The sequence below is a fragment of the Mya arenaria genome, chromosome 12 (genome assembly GCF_026914265.1).
Source record: "Mya arenaria isolate MELC-2E11 chromosome 12, ASM2691426v1".
NCBI lineage: Eukaryota > Metazoa > Mollusca > Bivalvia > Myida > Myidae > Mya > Mya arenaria.
In genome coordinates this window covers 54,374,399-54,395,169 of record NC_069133.1, presented here as the reverse complement: position 1 = coordinate 54,395,169, position 20,771 = coordinate 54,374,399, and the positions used below count along the sequence as shown (strand labels likewise).

The 20,771-nt window shown below is 33.7% G+C and overlaps 1 protein-coding gene across 1 annotated transcript in view; it reads right to left on the bottom strand.

Moving 5' to 3' along the window:
- LOC128211907 (biorientation of chromosomes in cell division protein 1-like 1) overlaps positions 1–20,293 on the bottom strand; it is a 30,446-nt gene extending 10,153 nt beyond the window's left edge. Inside the window, exons 1-10 of the mRNA XM_052917032.1 lie at positions 20,079–20,293; positions 14,436–14,560; positions 11,993–12,228; positions 11,343–11,557; positions 10,298–10,520; positions 8,773–8,930; positions 7,827–8,042; positions 6,926–7,085; positions 5,265–5,441; positions 3,878–3,984 (exon numbers count right to left, since the gene is read on the bottom strand). Coding sequence (XP_052772992.1) covers positions 3,878–3,984; positions 5,265–5,441; positions 6,926–7,085; positions 7,827–8,042; positions 8,773–8,930; positions 10,298–10,520; positions 11,343–11,557; positions 11,993–12,228; positions 14,436–14,560; positions 20,079–20,207 — 1,746 coding nt within the window. The 5' untranslated portion in view covers positions 20,208–20,293. The remainder of the gene's footprint in view (positions 1–3,877; positions 3,985–5,264; positions 5,442–6,925; positions 7,086–7,826; positions 8,043–8,772; positions 8,931–10,297; positions 10,521–11,342; positions 11,558–11,992; positions 12,229–14,435; positions 14,561–20,078) is intronic.
- Between the last annotated feature and the right edge of the window lie 478 nt (positions 20,294–20,771).

The window sequence follows — 20,771 nt, the reverse complement described above, 5'->3', positions numbered from 1 at the left end:
TTAAGTAAGCAAATTGAAGGCTCAAAATAGCTCTTATTCTTAATAGATGATGAGCAGAATTTGAAAGTTAACTGCTGATTGCATAATCAAAATCCTGTCGTATTCCTCTCATGTTATTTTAAACTTATATATGTATATTTGAATCAGCAGAAAATTCCTTAACAAATTCCTGAACTGTATGAGCCTTCAATTTACATTAAAGGCCAAAATAATATCGTTACAGTCAAGTGACGTTTCTTTTTCCTACGCTAAAATGAAATTTAACACAGCAGCAAATTAATATTGAGGTGAATGAATGGCTTTTGCAACAATAAATAAGACTATGTTTTGAAAAGAAAAATCAGAGGTCATTTTGAGAAGAACTACAAGTTAACCATTAGTATAATAATGTGTTGGATAATAATGTATTGGGCTATATTAGTGCCTAATTCCTGACAGTAGTTATGCAGATACCTAATGAAATAATTACACAGCAAATCTATAGATTAGATTATCCATAGTGCAAAATTTATCATAAAATAAACAAAATACACCAAAATGAATTTAAATTAAAATTAATCTAGATGAATTCATTTAAGTTAAAATAGATCTGGAAAAATGAATTTATGTTTAAATAGATTATGATGGATGAATTTAAGTAAACATATACCGGTATCTAGATAAATTGATTTAAATTCATTTCGAATTAAAAATTATTCAATATTAATTTTTTCTATAAAAGAAAGAGATTTGAATCTTCCCAGCTGATGAATAAAAGCACCAGACTCACAGGGGCATCTCAGTGGTCGAAATTAGCACAAACCAGCAAGGCCTGCACTGGTAAAATGCTTTCTGAGCTTGCTTAAATTCTGGGTTTTATACAGAAGGTCTTGTTAAAAAATGTAATGACGAGCAATAGTATCTGAACTCAGGCTTGTTCATCCAAAAGACTTTCGATGAATGGCATCTAAATATACAGTGGAAATCCATTTTCAGCAAAATTACATTAATTAATTTGCAAGGGTGACAAAATGTTCGAGGAGAGGATTGAGTTGATGTTTCATTACAATAAAATGACATACCCCAGTATTTTTGTTTTTTTGGTGAGGCTGATTCTAAATATATTCCTTTATTAAAAGAGCCTTACTAATGAGGTACTTAGCTTCATCAAAAAAGCATGGATCTGTTTACAAAAAGTCCCTCAACTTTGCCCCTGGGGAAGAGGTGTTCCCTTTAAACTCCTGGAGCCTGTTTCAATATGATATCTTAGTTGTAAACCTTATGCAGCTGCTGATATGCTAGGGGACACCCATTAAAATATGGACAGAATTTATATGATAAATGTTATACAATATTTTTATTGAAACTCAATTTATGCCAAACACAGGGTTATGCGTGAAAAAAAAAATCTTAAAGGGGCTAGACACCAGATGGTCGGAAAATCAGCAAATACAGTATTTCCTCAAAAAAACCTAGAATTGGCAATGAGAGCTAGTAGGCTGATTAAACATCACTTTACATGGTTAAAATATTAAACGCAACAATCATGTTGCCACATTGTGTTTCTCCGATTAAAATAGCGCATAATGTTTTCTCATATATGAGTACAAATAAATATACCGAAGCTATTTTTAACTAAATGGGATTAACGTGGTTCTAAACCCAAGTTAATTTCAAATTGGAAAATTACGCAAAAACTGTGAAAGATGCAGGTGTTGTAAGCGATGTGAAACATCAGTAAGTAAGATTCAATGTAATTCAATGCGTTGTTGACAACAATGTCAATTTAATGTAAGCTTTTGACAATATTCTCTCTTTCTTGCAATTGTATCATCTGGTGTCTGGCCCCTTTAAGCCTAACAATCTTTATTGAAACAGGACCCTTGGTTTGAAGTTTTTAGAGCCTTAGATTGTTTTGTTACAATATATTCTATTTATTTGTGCTTAGGAGGTGGAAATCTGCGGAAAATTTTTCACCCCTGTGTTAAGCATTTTCTTCAGGTGTAAAGTATAAAAATCTTAATGCAATGTTTCTTACTTTATGAAAATATAAATTAGGAACCAAACCAATTTGGACAAATTTTTATGTATGTACACTATCAAGTTGCATAGTAGTTGCAAAATTATAACTTAATAAAAGTGTTAGGAATTAGGCACTTTCCCGGTTTGATTCTTCAATAAGCATGAACAAAATATAGGAGCAAATGCTACACATCTACAAAAATAGAGTTAAAAAGCATTAAATTAGCAAAATAAAATCAGAACATCTGTACAAAGATATCGTTCTATAACTTTTGCCCACTGAGGTCATAAGTTTTGCAAGTCGAACCATATTAACTAAGCTGAACCAAGGGCAAACTTTTGTTGCATTATTCAAATAATGTGTCATACAGCCTTAATATACACGTACTTGTTCATTAATGCTTAAGAAAACCTGGATGAAGTTGTCAAGCAAATGTATGAGGGGTAACTGAATACATTTAAACACCTTTTATCTGAAATTATGGATATTTCAAATTTATTTTTTGGTCCTGATTTCATTTATTTTTTGTTCAATTAAAATCACTATCATTAATTCAAATTCGCTATTTCCAAATGATCACAGCTTCGAAGTTAAAATTACGGTCCCGATTCTGTACTTCACACCTATGTATCAATCCTTGTTTCAACTCGGTCATTTCATAGTTTTGACACCATTATCATGGGTGAAAGTTTGAATTTGTCAAAATATTGAAAAGAGGGTGTTTACATAGGGAAATGCCATTTTTACAATACATAATAAAGGATAAATATTTTCCAAAATACTGAATTCAGTATCAATACTAAAAACTTTCACCCATGCATTATGCAATAGCATGCTAGGCATCAGCTTGAGCTTGAAATGAAGCACAATTACAATTATTGATTGTTAAAAAATGACAATGAGCTTGCGTATATAACATACATCGATGTCAGATATTGAGAGATTTATTAAGAATATAAGTATCTATCATGTGTTTCCGGTACGGATAGCAAAATCCAAAATCCGACCCGAGGGCACACGCGTAAGCCTCGTTACCGGTCACGCAGCGTGCCCGATGGTGGGATTTTTCGATCCGAACCAGAAAAAACATGACTGATATTTTTTCTTGCATACAAAAAATAATGAATTTGTGGAAAAATCTACGTAGAAAAAGCACTTTTGTACATTACACCAAAAGGCGCATGCTACGTTGAGTACTGACTTCATAAAGCGCAGTAATTTTAAATCTCTATTGACGTCAAACAGTTCCTTTAAAAATCGCGCTTTAATGAGTATTTATTTTCAATTTTAATTAAAAGTATTGTAAACTTATATTTTTGAATCCGCTTTAATGAAATTGCATAATATACTTGTCATAAACCATACAATAAAAGAAATAAAAAGTGGCCCGTTGATGAGCGTGACTCATCTTACATGGGAGGTGTAAGATGAGTTTTTCCAGCACCGGTCACATGACCGGAAACACACGTCCGGTATGCAAGAAATCGCATTTACCAGCTTACAGGCGTGCCCTCGAGTCGGATTTTCTATCCGTACCGGAAACATATGATAGATACTTATAATCTTCAAGTTTTTATATTTTACGTCACCAATAACTCTTGAATGCTGTCATTTTCTAAAAATTGTTAAACCGCATAATCGGTAATCCGATCTGGGTCCTGTCGCCTTCAGATTAATGGTGTTTCAATGTAATGTTCATAATGATAGTTTAAACACAAAACTTTGAATTAAAGAAATCTGTTTCGTCATTGCCCAAAAACACTGATTATAGATAAGCACCAAAATATTTATAAAATATTTATAAAACCATACAACATCCATTGACATCCCTTAAATAATGACATTTAATTTTAACAAAGGGAGGTAAAAACTTACAATCCTGGCCTTTCTTTCCTCCCTTGATTCCTCGTCCTCACTATCGCTGAAATTGTACTGGAGCGACACAAGCTTCCGAGGCTTCTTAGAGGTAGCTGGCGAGGTACCTGGTAGGCAAAAGTAGCAAGACGCTCAGTGTTAGTCAACATACAAGGATATTGCAAAATGACCAATAAAACTCGCTGCGCTTTTAAAGCTAGTGGCTTTATAATAGTGGTTGTGGTATCAGACCCACAAATATGTGAACTTTTTTACTTCTTCTGACCCAATATGATTTTGTAATCATTAGAAATGGTTCTGTGTGCAGAAAATGAAAATCGTTATTCCAGAATAATATGACCTTCAAAGATTGCGAATTATATGTCCAATTTCAGTTGAAATAAAGCGAAAATATTCAAAAATATTATGACCTTCAAAGATTGTAAAATTATATGTCCAATTTCAGTTGAAATAAAGAGCTAACTGTTATAACTTATTTTGCATGACCTTTCGGTCATTTTATTATACATAAAAGTAATCAGCAAGAAAACATCTTTCAAATGATGCCCAAATTAAATGGAGTCATCAAAATGTAATGTTAGGGTTAATTCCCTGTCGGAGCTTTGTAAATGATTATAACTGCTTTGTAAAAGATTATAACTGCTTTGTAAATGATTATAACTGCCCTGTAAAAGATTTTAACTGCTTTGTAAACGATTATAACTGCTTTGTAAATAATTACGACTGCTTTGTAAACGATAATGACTGCTTTGTAAACAATTATAACTGCTTTGTTAATGATTATAACTGCTTTGTAAACGATTATAACTGCTTTGTAAATAATTATAACTGCTTTTCATGGGAATGGTAAATGATTGTACTGCTTTGTAAATGATTATAACTGCTTTGTAAAAGATTATAACTGCTTTGTAAATGATTATAACTGCCCTGTAAAAGATTTTAACTGCTTTGTAAACGATTATAACTGCTTTGTAAATAATTACGACTGCTTTGTAAACGATAATGACTGCTTTGTAAACAATTATAACTGCTTTGTTAATGATTATAACTGCTTTGTAAACGATTATAACGTGCCATACAAGATCTTTAAAGCTAATGTTACATTTTCATCATTATAAATTTATAATGTAACATGAACCTTTCTTTTCCCTTACCCTCATCAAATAGCGCCTTCAATAAATGTCAAATAGACCCTGAGAAAGATAGATTAGCCTTACTTGTGTAACTTAACAGAATTTTTTCAATCGAAGTTGGAAGCCTCAATTTGGAAACAAATCCTCTTGCACTCGGATCAAATTAAACTATCATAATATGTCAAGAACTCATCTATGCAACCTTTTAATGTAGCTCTATCCATTGTTAAATATTTTTTGTATTAATGTAGAACCTGTTGTGTCAGCTGTGATCGCTGCTTCCTGACCAGTGGGCAGGGCTGTTTTCACTGGGCTGGGTTCAGGTGGAGGAGCTACATCAGTGCTCACAGCTGATTGGCTGACCAACTCCGCCTCTTGGCTCTCTTTGGCTGCTGCTTCTAGAGATTGCTTTATTTCCTTTTCTTTAGCCACTAAAACAATTCCATAATGATATAATCAAGATTAAAACATTAACTGAATCAATAGAAACTATAGAAAATTATTGTATGGTCTAATAATTGAAAAATTCTCATTCAGTGTAGTAATACTGAATGCTGAAACCATAATACCCTTTAACAAGATTTTTCAAATTTCAAACTACATAAGCTCATACATTAAATTGGGCATGTGGCAGCCAGGCATTCATAAAGACATTGCCTTTGAATCCTTAGATGTTGGCTCTTTATTTTTTTGAGGTAATTAATTTGCCTGGTAATTTTGACATTCAAAATATTCATAAGGCTTGAAATTGAACTGATTTTCTCCCTTTTACGGACAGTTTTCTTCCAATAAAAACAGGAAGAGGCCCCATCCTAGGAAATAGGAATAACAACAGAAAAAAAACTGTGTTCAGGACATAAAATCTCCAGATATCATTTCATAGTTTGTTAAAATGTGCATAATTTGAAGAACGTTTCAAGGGAAAGACAACAGTTCATTGTAAAGGCTGCTTTAAACAAGACCTGTCACTGAGACAGCCACTCCACTATTCCCTCACTTTTATATTTAAGTATTGAAGAGTTTTAGTGAAACAAATTGCATGGATCACTCTAAAATTGGAATAAACCGTAATCAACATTTCTATGTTAAATAATAAAAGGGCAAATTTTGCATTATATGCAAGAGAGAGATATCCTTCTTGAATGTTTAAAGTTTCAATGCAATGCATCTAGTAGTTGCTGTGTTATTGACTGATATGTGCTAACATGAATAACCTAAACCAGAAATTCTGTGTGGAATACGGGTTATAAAGGGGCAAAATTTAAATTATATGCAAGATCCGAGTTATTTTACTTCATTAATTAGCAAGTTTTGATGGTTTGGAACCTGTATATTTAGTATCAATGCAATACATGATGTATTTGCTGAGATATTGAATTAAATGCAGTAACATGCAAAACTGTAACCAGAAGGTTGGATGTTTAAACACTGTTGTATAATGTCTCAATGCAATACATCAGGTAGTAACTAGTAATTAGCCTATGTGTGATTACACGCAAAACCTTTACAAGAATTTCTATGTCAAATAATAAAGGGTAGTACAGCTCTCCTTATTCTAGTCAAGCTCAATATATAAGCCCTGAATGTTAATGATATATAATTTCTAATACAGTTAAGACTAAATAAAAAATACTTAAATACAACAACAAGCAAAACCCAACACTCATAATTATGCTGTTGTTTTTTAGTCAAACAAGGGGAGTTACTCAACAATTATTCAAGCCAAATTTGTGACCCTTGATATACAGGTTTGTTTTATCACTGGCAATGTGTGTACCAAGTTTCAATTGAATATCTTGACCAGTTTTTTAGTTATAACCAAGGTTTAAGTTTTTTCCAAGCTAATTAAGACAAAAACAACATGAGTATGACAATACCACAGCATTTTTACCTGAAATATGGAAAATGTACTAGCCTGCTTGTTCTTTCTCTCTATGCAGCTGTTCAAGGCGGGACTGTAGAAAAACAAGGTCACTGTCCGCATCACTATTCTCGCTCTCATCAAAGTTTGAAAGGTCACTTGTGTGTACAGAGCTAACATCACTCAACACATCTGAATCTTCCAGCTCCACTTCCTGTATTTAATGTTGAGCATTGTTAGCCATGACCAGGTATGAAAATGTAGATTGTGTTTTATTTCTACGAGGTTTTCATATTCACAAATGGATAAGGTCATGACTTTAAAACATAGTGCATATTCACAAATGGATAAGGTCATGACTTTAAAACATAGTGCATATTCACAAATGGATAAGGTCATGACTTTAAAACATAGTGCATATTCACAAATGGATAAGGTCATGACTTTAAAACATAGTGCATATTCACAAATGGATAAGGGCATGACTTTAAAACATAGTGCATATTCACAAATGGATAAGGTCATGACTTTAAAACATAGTGCATATTCACAAATGGATAAGGGCATGACTTTAAAACATAGTGCATATTCACAAATGGATAAGGTCATGACTTTAAAACATAGTGAAATAATGCATTAAACCAATGTCAGTAAATGTTTAAATAGTGGCATCAGAAATTTTAAACCACAAATTTGGCAACAATAAAAATATGTGAATAAAAAACCTCAAAATTAAAGCAATCTATCATACTGTACTGTATGAAATGATTGAGTATCATATGTATTCATAATACCCTTGTTGATACCAAGGCAGGGAAACTCTTGAGGAAATAAATAAATAAACAATAAATAATGAATTTTCCCCAATTTACAATACAATACCATTAACAGTATTTCCAAGCCATTAAAGTTCACAATTCAAAAATGTTTTAAAACATTCTGGTCTCAACCTGACCTGAATATCTTCATTCCATGCAAACTTGTATGGCCGCTTGGTAGATATCCCAGTCTGCCCCCTGCCGGTGCCGTCACCCTTTGCTTTAGCCAGTTCTTCGTGGAAGGCTTTCCGGATCTGTTCATTGACGGCCTTTTCTGCGTCATCCGTCTCTCCTTCAGGCATTGGAATGTCCTCCAAGGAAATATCCCCTTCTGCTACATATTCATCAACAACCTGATGAGAGCCCAAAAATATTAATTTTAGAATAGTCAATATTGTCATTCATTGAAACATATTATTGACTGCCTGTATTATTTAGAAACAATTTGAATTTTCAATTGTGATTTCCTCCAAATATTGCACGTGTCCAAGGTCCCTAATAAATGATATATTCAGACTACTAGAATCTTCACAAAAAAAACAGATATGGCATGCCATCAAATCCAGACTATTCTGGATTATTCAAGAGTAAAACTCCTTTATTTTCATGACAACTAAGTACATTCATATGGTTCATTTTGTAGTTTCATACATAAAGTAGGTATTTGAAATAAATAAAAGTGTTTTTGTGATACTGATTTTTCATTTGTTGTTACTAATCAATACAGAGTATTTATTTTCCTATGCATACAAAGTTCACCAAGATCAGGTAAGGGCTATTCCATTTTAACATATAACCCACAGGGGGGAAGGCACTTGTAGATTATGCCACCCCATACAGAAGCAAATTTACCCTATTGGTGTCCAAATTAGTGAAAAAATACACCAACCCATATACTATGAAAATCTTTGCAATCCCCATGGGTTATATGTTTTACTGGAATAGCCCTTTGTATTTTTTAAACAAAACCTAATATAAATCTTTCACCTTAAACAGGTTAGACACCACAATGTGAATCTATGTCACAGATTACAAACATAACCAGTATAGTGTTAAATTATGTGAAACTGTTACATTTATTACCTTCATATCTTCAAGATCAAGCTCCTTGTCTTCCTTGGTCCCCTCGCTGCTATGTTCATCTCGCCCATCGTCGGACGACTTCTTCTTTTGCATGTGGGAACTGTCTGGTAGATAGAGGGTCATGCCAGGTATCAGGTCACCTGATGGGGTAGGCAAACCTGCAAAAATAGGTGATGTTATTATACCGGCATGCCCTTTTATCATACTGACATGCCCTGTTACGCTTCTTCTGGGTGAAGGAACGAGGTTCTTTCCTGATATCAAGTCACCAGTCAGCAGACCGGTTAAAAGGAATACAGTATCATACCAACATGTCTTGTCCAAAATCTGACCAATGCCATCCAAATGACCTTGACCTTTTAACCACCAACATTGGTCTTGCACGCAACATGTTGCCTATTATGGTTAGCATTTCTGCCAAGCCATTGTGAAAATCACAAATAGGTGACCAAGTCACAGTTGGTAATCAAGCCAATATGTCACTCTGCTACATATGGTGAGCTAAAGAAAATTTAGATTTGAAACTTTAATTAAAACAACTTGTATTCAAAATGACAATTCATCAGTTGTTACCCCTGGTTACATGTATTTCTCAGATTATCTTGGAGCACATAGACAGGGAGTTAAAACCTTTGTCAGGAATCATCAACGAACAAAATGGTGACCTAAAATCATAAGCTAGTGGGCTTCCTATATAAAAATGGTCAAGTTAACTTTCAGCACTGTGCAATACACTGTGGCTTTAACAGCTGATACTTGTCAATCCTGAAAGATGGGCAGGGACTTGTTTTGAGTATGAGGGATTCAAGTCAAAAACAGGGTAACAGGGCTTAGATCTCTTATGATTATTTTTCCAAAGCCATATGTATTATAAGTATCTATCATGTGTTTCCGGTACAGATAGAAAAATCCGACCCGAGGGCACGCGCATATGCCGGTAACGAGGCTTGCCGCGTTACCGGTCACACAGCGTGCCCGAGGGTCGGATTTTTCGATCCGGACCAGAAAAACATGATTGATAGTTTTTCTTGCATACCTTAAATTATGAATTTGTGGAAAAATTGACGTAGAAAACGCACTTTCGTACATTTCACCAAAAAGGGCGTACGACGTTGTGTACTGACGTCATAAAGCGCAGTAATTTTAAATCACTAAAAATAGCGTTTTTTACGAGTATTTATTTTCAATTTTAATTAAAAGTCTTGCTAACATATATTTTTGATTGCCCTTCATTGAAATGACATAATATACTTTTCATAAACCAAACAATAAATGAAATAAGAAGTGGTGCGTTGTTGCGCGTGACTCATCTTACATGGGGTATGTAAGACGAGTTTTTCCAGCACCGGTCACATGTGACCGGAAACACACGTCCGGTATGCAAGAATCATTTGAAGATACTTCCTAAAGCTTTTGATACAAATGTACAAGCAAAAAAACAAACTGCACAATAGTCTGAATTAGAAAGCTCTGAATCATGCACTTTAGAATCCATGGATACATCAAATGTATCAGACACACTTACCAAGTAATGCATTCAGTCCTTTAGCCGGTGACATTTTGGTCTGCAATATAGTATAGGCTAGACTTGCAGGTGTGAGGCCAGGAATAATTCCCGCAGCAGCTGGGGGTGGTACAGTTATTCCTGCACCAGGAGGGGGGAGGGGAAATCCCTGGAACGGGTTGGTCAGCTGTCCACTAGGGTTAAACATGGGCGGAAAACCAGCTGTCAGAGAAGCATTCCAGCCCTGAAAAATAACCAGCAAATATATTTGATGTACCTAATTTTAACAAACAAACAAACTTTCATCAAAATTTGGGTATTTGATTACAGCATATGAGGTGTCTCCGTAGGATTTCTAGACACAATTTATAAAACATTCACGTAAATAATCACAAATCATAATCATCAAAGCTATATTAGAGATTAAATTTGCAGACCATAGTTGAAAATTGGAATAAAAACACTTAATTAATCACAAGATATGATTTGAAATTTAACATCAGTTTGTTGTTTAACAAACAAGAATTGCGTTCAGGATGTTCCGGTAAGATAAAAAACTTTTTGAACTCAGGAACAGGTGTTTTGACTAAATCAATAACTTGTTTAAATGATTCAATTCTGCTTAGATTTATGATCATGATTTTTTTTTTCAATTTGAGTTATTCAAGGGTCATAACTCTGAAGTTACTAAGGTGACATATCTAGTTATTGAAATTGGCAGATATCTCATGCTGATAAGATTGTCAAAGTTTGGTGATGATCGGAAAAAAGCTTCTCCAGTGAGCACAGACATCGTAGTGGACCCCAGCCGCAGTTGAATCGATTATACGTATCATATTATGACAAGTGCATAAAAGGTACAACCAAGGCCTTACAACAGTGCATTTCATCGATTTTTGACAATTGTTTGACATACATTAACATGTAATAATGACTTAAGTTTGGTATTGACCAAAGATGTAACAGGTACCTATTTTCAAAACATTTTGGTAATGTGTACAGCAATTTATAGACTAAATGCCTGGATTGGATGTATTTTGAAAAAAAAAAGCAAAGAAATTATTACCTGAGGCAGGAATGGAAAATTCTGTTGACTGATGCCAGTTGGGAAAGTGAGGCCAGTAGGAGCTGTGGGGAATGAAGAACCAGTCTGTTGGCCAGGGCCTTGACCCAGGAGACCTGCTGGGTTAAACTGTCCTGGGGGTAAGGTTGTCGGGAGAAGGAACTGGCCAGGAGGAAGGGCGGGGGAACTGGTGTTGGTGAACGTCTGCCCTCCAGACCCTGGTTAATTTATACAGTTAGTGATATGAGATTATCACTTTTTTGCAATTAGAATATATACCAATAAACAAAGTTACATATATTCAACATATTTTTTTGAAACCTTTCACAGCAATAATATGTTAAATCAATCTACAAATGTTTATTTAATAGATTTTACTACTTAACTTTAAATGCTCTGCTTTATACAGATATTAACAAAGCTTTAAGAAGAATTCGGTTTATTCATACGCTTTTATCTTTTTCAATGACATTTAAAAATCTTGTTTTAAAAATTTTGTTCACACTATGAAAAATATGACATTTTACACATTCTGGAAGAAACACAAAATGTATTAAGATCATTGAAATCATTGTTTTCTGGAGCTACTCCATTTAATATTTCAATCATACTCGATCAAAGTTCTGAATGAACTCCAACATTGTCTCACTAACCAGGTGGTGGTGAGCTAAACTGAAGATTCATGTACTGTCCCGGTGTGTCTGGCGACTTCAGCAGTTGCTCATGGTGTTCTTGTTGTTTCTTCTTCAAGGCGTTCTTGTGTTCCGTGAGGCTGATTCCAAGAAAGTCGCACGTAACCTCATCTGTCCTTGGCTTAATCAGTTGCATAATCTTTGGGTTGACAATTTGCTCGACTATTCTCTCCACACCCTTGTTTAACATACCAGTCCTGTAAATGAGCAAACAAGTAGGTTAAAACATTGGAAAACATGTGTACCACACCCTTTTAAAACATACCAGTCCTGTAAATGAGCAAACAAGTAGGTTAAAACATTGGAAAACATGTGTACCACACCCTTTTAAAACATACCAGTCCTGTAAATGAGCAAACAAGCAGGTCAAAACATTGGAAAACATGTGTACCACACCCTTTTAAAACATACCAGTCCTGTAAATGAGCAAACAAGCAGGTCAAAACATTGGAAAACATGTGTACCACACCCTTTTAAAACATACCAGTCCTGTAAATGAGCAAACAAGTAGGTCAAAACATTGGAAAACATGTGTACCACACCCTTTTAAAACATACCAGTCCTGTAAATGAGCAAACAAGTAGGTTAAAACATTGGAAAACATGTGTACCACACCCTTTTAAAACATACCAGTCCTGTAAATGAGTAAACAAGTAGGTTAAAACATTGGAAAACATGTGTACCACACCCTTTTAAAACATACCAGTCCTGTAAATGAGCAAACAAGTAGGTTAAAACATTGGAAAACATGTGTACCACACCCTTTTAAAACATACCAGTCCTGTAAATGAGCAAACAAGTAGGTTAAAACATTGGAAAACATGTGTACCACACCCTTTTAAAACATACCAGTCCTGTAAATGAGCAAACAAGTAGGTTAAAACATTGGAAAACATGTGTACCACACCCTTTTAAAACATACCAGTCCTGTAAATGAGCAAACAAGTAGGTTAAAACATTGGAAAACATGTGTACCACACCCTTTTAAAACATACCAGTCCTGTAAATGAGCAAACAAGTAGGTTAAAACATTGGAAAACATGTGTACCACACCCTTTTAAAACATACCAGTCCTGTAAATGAGCAAACAAGTAGGTTAAAACATTGGAAAACATGTGTACCACACCCTTTTAAAACATACCAGTCCTGTAAATGAGCAAACAAGTAGGTTAAAACATTGGAAAACATGTGTACCACACCCTTTTAAAACATACCAGTCCTGTAAATGAGCAAACAAGTAGGTTAAAACATTGGAAAACATGTGTACCACACCCTTTTAAAACATACCAGTCCTGTAAATGAGCAAACAAGTAGGTTAAAACATTGGAAAACATGTGTACCACACCCTTTTAAAACATACCAGTCCTGTAAATGAGCAAACAAGTAGGTTAAAACATTGGAAAACATGTGTACCACACCCTTTTAAAACATACCAGTCCTGTAAATGAGCAAACAAGTAGGTTAAAACATTGGAAAACATGTGTACCACACCCTTTTAAAACATACCAGTCCTGTAAATGAGCAAACAAGTAGGTTAAAACATTGGAAAACATGTGTACCACACCCTTTTAAAACATACCAGTCCTGTAAATGAGCAAACAAGTAGGTTAAAACATTGGAAAACATGTGTACCACACCCTTTTAAAACATACCAGTCCTGTAAATGAGCAAACAAGTAGGTTAAAACATTGGAAAACATGTGTACCACACCCTTTTAAAACATACCAGTCCTGTAAATGAGCAAACAAGTAGGTTAAAACATTGGAAAACATGTGTACCACACCCTTTTAAAACATACCAGTCCTGTAAATGAGCAAACAAGCAGGTCAAAACATTGGAAAACATGTGTACCACACCCTTTTAAAACATACCAGTCCTGTAAATGAGCAAACAAGTAGGTTAAAACATTGGAAAACATGTGTACCACACCCTTTTAAAACATACCAGTCCTGTAAATGAGCAAACAAGCAGGTTAAAACATTGGACAACATATGTACCAAGTCTCATGCTGAAATCTTGAGAACATTCTGTATTTTAGTCCAAGTTAAATGGTTTTGTACGACTCTGTCATGGATGAAGACACAATGGCTATGACAATACCTTTACAAACTAGTTAATACTCTTAACTTTTAAAATCGGTACTTCCTTTCTGCTCTTTTTAATGTTTAATAGCATTTGCATTCTTTTAGAAAAAATAATTTAATTTGTTAGATAATTTACTCATGGAGAAAGAAAATCTTGTTTAGAATTTAGTTGGTGATATGAAACTGAACTCAAAGGTCACTCTTTTTTGCTAGAGTACAAGAATCTTTTCCTTTTTTAATCTGGTTTTCTTCACTGTCATCAAAGGTGTTTTATATCAATTAGGTTAAAACAATATACGCATCAAAAAGGCCAAGCTTACTGATTTATCTGTCTCCTCAGGTTTTCTCTGAGCTGGTTTTTGTTGAGATTTGGACTCCATGTTTGCTGGCTAAGATAACGGCCCACATACGATTCCACTCTCTGTTGAAGGTTATGATATGCAGGCTGTCAAAAAGAGAAGAATTTTGATGTGTAACCTTATAAAAATATATTAACATTCATCAGAATCATACGCTTTAACGAACTTACCTGAATTCTTACCAATTATACAACTCAAAATTGCCATCACTTTGTTTACAAGCCCTGCATTAAAAAAGAAAGCATTTTTACCAGTGTATGGCCTTTGGGCTTGTGCATGTATCAAACACCGGTTTTAATTTCAATCATAATAAATTAACTGTCATTATTTAGCAAATATATTGTATTCAAGGTTGTATATGAAACCACATATAATAATAAAGTTGCAAGTTTGTGTAAATACATAAAGACTATTTAAGCAGGTGAGTGAATTTTAGTGATACCTTAACTGCTAAAGAGGATTCATGTTTATGTCCATGCTTATGTCCAGTGAAGGCTTTTAAAAATATGTTAAAAAATGTTAAAAGAGGTCCCAATCAGTGTTAATTTCTACTAAAGTCAAGTCAACAAGTTTTTTCGAAGACCTATGAGTCGGTCATAAAGAAGAAAACAAATGAAATAGGTTTTGAAGTTAATAATTTTTCCAGACATTCCTTTAGAAGAGGAATGGCTACCTTGGTGTTTCAATTGGAACTATCATAAGATATTATTCAATTTTAGGGAGATTGGAAATTGTATGCTAATAAGTTTATTTCGAGTATTCAGTCAATGACAAAGTAAACAGAACAGTAAACATTCCAAGAATTATTGTACAGAAATAGGAGAGAGTAGAATAAACTAAAGTTTGGTTTTTGACTTTAATTGTTTTATAATACTGTGAAATCATTAATGTTCGTGGGCATGAAATTTCATGGTTTGCCGAAAAAAAAAACAATTTCGTGGGTACTTGAATTCGTGGATTTTCATTTTTGAAAAAAAAAATCCAAGATGCGATCGTCCTAGATCGTCTGCATAATATCCACGCGCTGGCCCGTGATTTCCGTCTTCTATGACACTCGCTAATGTGGTATGACATGCTAATTAGTGCATATACCCATGTCACTTATCGATTTAATTGGAAATAAAGGTAATAAAAGAAGATGTACCCTGATCATGAATACAGATAGGGGAAGCCATTGGATGCCAATTAAGAATTTTGCAAACTGTGAAAACACCGAAAAGGTGCGTATATTGTCACGTTCGGTGCTTAGTAACCTTCTTATGTACTAGTAATCGATTAATTATTTCATTAAATAAAAAAATCGAGTACAGACACTCATCACGCACATCTTGTAAACTTGGAGATTTTCATTAACAGCACACGTTTAAACACGTGCTTATAACTGTCATTTGCTGCATAAAACACATTTAATTGATTTGGTTCATTATTTGTTAAAGGCAGTTATAATATATTGAAAGAATAATGATCGTAAGTTATACAGTGAGACAGGTTTTAACACTGTATACTGCGACCTCTGTAAATAATATACTAGAGCATGTACGTAACAAGGCAATTGAAAAGTGAATGAAGGGTCTATATTTCGTGGGATCTTGAATTCGTGGATCACCCAACCCACGAAAACCACGAACATTAATGCCCCACGAACATTAATGATTTCACAGTACTAGATTTTCTATTTCCAGGATTCCAATTAGCAGCCTCTCATTTAAGTAACCCAATATTAAGGAACAGAACAGAAAAGACATTTTATTAAGACTTATATTTACGTACATCGTCTAATCACATATATTAATTCACTTAAATATGTCATGTGTATGTACAAGGTAAGTTTGAAAGTTGAACAAATATTTGTGTTACATGAGCGTTATGCAATTATAATTAACTACTATAAGGTATAAATATATAAACGCAGTAGTGTAACAGCTTCATAAACAGATTGTAAAAGAGGATAAACAGAATTATGTATCATTGTTTATGTAGACAGTTACGGATACATAGTAGTATTAGGTAAAGAATTCTTTCAGTTGCTTTAATTCTGTGTTTTAATAGCTTTTGTTTTGTTTCACATGCGACTATCTAAGTTAAAAATACAGATGTGTATGTGTTAGTTATGCTATGTTGTGTGTATCATTTATTGTATTATGTGTGTGCTTTTGTTTTGCTCTTTTGGGCTTGAGTTGACAGTTTTCTTATATATAATATGCATAATGAAATATTTGTCAACAAAATTTGTGAATTATGCAACTTGACTATATCTCATTATCAATACAATTATTAAACATGTGCTTGACAGTGTGTTATTTATTTATGTGTTTTAATTTATATATAATTAAGTTTCAGTGGTCGAAATAAGCACAAGCCCGCAAGCCCTGCACTGGTAAAATGTCTTCTGGGCTTGCTCAAATTCTGAAGTTTATATAGCAGGGCTTGTTCAAAAAATATGATTCCATGCAATAGTATAAGAATTCGGGCTTGTTTATTCGAAAGTCTAATTTCAATGACTGAACTTTAGAGTAATTGTCAAATGGTCACTTCCTCCTTTGCTGTGAGCAGATGTAAAATTGTCTTATTTAATATATTAAAATATATATTTATTCCTGAGAATATATAAGGTTATATTCTTTCTAGACTAGACCCCTGTGATGCTTTATGTTATCTTTGTAAATATATATTGTATAATGCATGCCAAGTATTACAAATATTATCTATTCAATTGTCAAATATTTTATTTATTGCTCATTAGTTTTGTTTGTGTGTAAGCAATTTTCTTATATTTGATATGCATAATTAAATATTTGTCTACATTATCTTGTGAATTAATGCTACAATTAATGAACAGGTGTTAGTGTTATTTATTTACATGTTAATTTACATTATATATAATCTGGTTGGGTATGACTAAAATACGAAAATAGCTTTTTTGACTAAAATACGAAAATAAGGTTATTTTTGATGAAAATGAACTAATTTTGGGGAAAGTAAGATTTTGATAAAAATCGGGTAAATTTTTGCGAAATTAACATTTTTGACAAAAATGCAATTAGTTTTTGGATAAAATATATTTTTTGGGGGGAAATAAGTTTTGGTAAAACTCTGAAAATAGGGTAAGTTTTGGCGAAAATAACATTTTGGAAAAAAATGTACTTAGTTTTTGGATAAAATAAAGTTATTTTCGCGGAAATAAGTTTGGTAAAAATCTGAAAATAGGGTTAGTTTTGGCGAAAATAACATTTTTGACAAACATATAGTTATTTTATGGCTAAAATAAGGTATTTTGGCGAAAATAAGATTTTGGTAAAAATCTGGAAAGTTTTGGCGAAAATAAAAAAAATTGAAAATTATGTACTTAGTTTGGGCTAAAATAAAATTATTTTCATGAAAATAAGATTTTGATAAAAAATCTGGTAAGTTTTGGTGAAAATACCATTTTTGACAAATATGTAGTTAGTTTTTGGATAAAATAATTTGGGGGGGGGGGGGGGGGGTAAAATAAGTTTTGGCAAAAATCTGAAAATAGGGTTAGTTTGGGTGAAATAACATTTTGGACAAAAATGTACCGTAGTTAGTTTTGGGATAAAATAAAGTTGTTTTCGCAAAAATAAGATTTTGGTTAAGATTTGGAAAGTTTTGGCGAAAATTACATTTTAAGCTCAGTCTGTCATAGGCATACATGTCGGTTGTGATACCTAAGATCACAAAATTCTATGTCAGAAGTTAAAAGAAATTGGTGTGGATTCAATTGAGTGGTTTCAATCATATTTTCGTCAAAAAAGCTATTTTCGTATTTTAGTCATACCGATCTGGTTCAATGTGATAGGCAAACGGTCACTTTATTCTTTGCTATGAGCAGATAAACAATATCTAAAAGGATAAAACCTCAGTCACAGCTACCCTTGGCTGTTTAATGAATGAATGAAATGAAGGAGACTTGACTTGACTTGAATATGAGCCGGTCAGGCAGTGTCAAGTACTTGCACACAGGACTCTTATTTAACTAGCATATTTTCAGCAGGGGTATAGTTGACAGTCAAGTGTTTAACCACTTAATACTGTATCTGTCACTGGTGTCATTGTTATATTATCTTTAATTATCACAGTGAATGATATGTGGACCACTCGTTCACGATTTGTGAAATGCACTTTTTACGTATTTTTTTCATTACAAAGTGCGACAAATCACTGTGAGTGATAAAGCTAAGATATTGAAAGCATGTCAAATATTGTCTTTAAAGTACAAAATTTTAAAAAGCATTTCTAACGGGATTCAACAAAAGGCTGTAACGTGATTGGCTGATTATTTTTATTTGTCAACACAGGAGTCCTTTTAGTTTACGTCTCACCCAGGGGTGTAGAAATTAATTCAAGTAGCAGGGAATATCCTAAAAGTAGGTGGGGGGTCTGGGTGTCCTCCCCCTGTTAGGGTCAAGGGGGCAACGCCCTTTGTGGGATGAATTTAAGCCTTTTTAACCAAATATTCTAGTCTTCTGGTGCATGTTTATTTTGTAACAGGGAACCTTAACATAAATGTACTATAATATGATACTGAAACTGAGTACTTTCCCCCCCACCCACCAGTGAGGGCTAACTAATGAACCAAACTACTGTCAAATTCAGATTCAGTATAATATTATAACATTCCAGACCACATGCCTTGACATTTGCTAGCTATTCCCTCCTAATAATATATGTAATTTCTTCTCTACCAATTATACACTTTCAGCCACTGAATCACTATTAACCTCTGAAAATTAAACATCTAACTTCATTTTCTGTGGTTCTAGATATTTCACCTGCAGCTAACTTATTCCATTTTAATAACCAAAAGAAATATCTGGACACTTTGTGACATTTAAAGCGTACTAAATTTCACCCAACGTACATGTAAAATTCATCAAAATAATGGATTATTTTTAGCAGTGACATCACCGCAAGCTTGTTCATTTTGTTTACACCTGGTTAAGTTTAACACGCTTATATAAAATTTACTGTTGCGTAAATGGTAATAGGATTAACAGAAGGCCAGACACGCTCATGTTGCATACTTACTACGCTTTTTTGTGTCTGGAAAAAAATATTTATTTCACCCTCCATTGCTTCGCAAATCATTAATTTCAAATCATCCGCAGAGGGGATGCGACTAATAAGGTCATGTATCGAGCTAATGTTATTGTATTCGGAACACTGGGAAACCCAAACCTAATACTTGAAAAACATCCCAGAGGGGGATGCGACTAATGACGTCACGTATCGAGCTAATGCTGTATTGTAGTCGGAACGCGCGGAAGGCAAAATTAACAATACCAACAATCAAGGTTTTAAACGGATGTAAACAGAACAGACATGACAAAATATAACAGATTTTATTTTTGTTGATGTGGGGAAATTAGCCGGGTGGAGATGCTAAAGTAACCGGGTTATTTTACCAGCTCCCGGCCCATTTCTACACCCCTGCTCACCTGTCTAATAATCTGGGTTATGTTCCATGCAAGGCATTTTCAAGTATTGATGAATATCCTCAATGACATTCAACATGAGAGCTTCATTAATTATTTTAAGTTGTAAATATTAAAAACTTAATTGCAGTTATCATAGTGATATTTTTACCTTTGTGTCTGCATCTGCGACGAATTCTTTTCGGAACTGGTCAAAGTACCCTTTAGATTTTAACTCTTGTATGATCTTCTCGACTACCTCTGGGTCTGCCTTCTCCCCTTTTGAAGATCCAGCTGTCATTTTTTATTGTTTTGCGTTTTAGTTCGGCATTTTGCAAAATAAATCTGTGTCCTTGGAAGCTTGGGAGCTTGGAATAAAGAAATTACACCGGTTGGGTTGGTTCTCAGCGTTGAATTAAATTTTCTTCAAAAGCGGGCGAACAAGAAATGAATATGATTGCCGGTATCCGGTACCCAGTATCGCAGAGGCAAAGTGTCAAACGCGACCTTGCACTAATTCAAGTAAAGAAAATCATGTACCCACAAAATACCACATTGTTATTATTATTATCATCATTAATACTATTATTATTATTATTATTATTATTGTTATTATTATTATTATTATTATTATTATTATTATTATTATTATTATTATTATTATTATTATTATTATGATGATGATGATGATGATGAAGATGGTGATGATGATGATGATGATGATGATGATGATGATGATGATGATGATGATGATGATGATGATGATGATGAAATGATGATGATGATGATGATGATGATGATGATGATGATGATGATGATGATGATGATGAAAAAGAAACATGACAAAGCTACAGCCAGGACACGA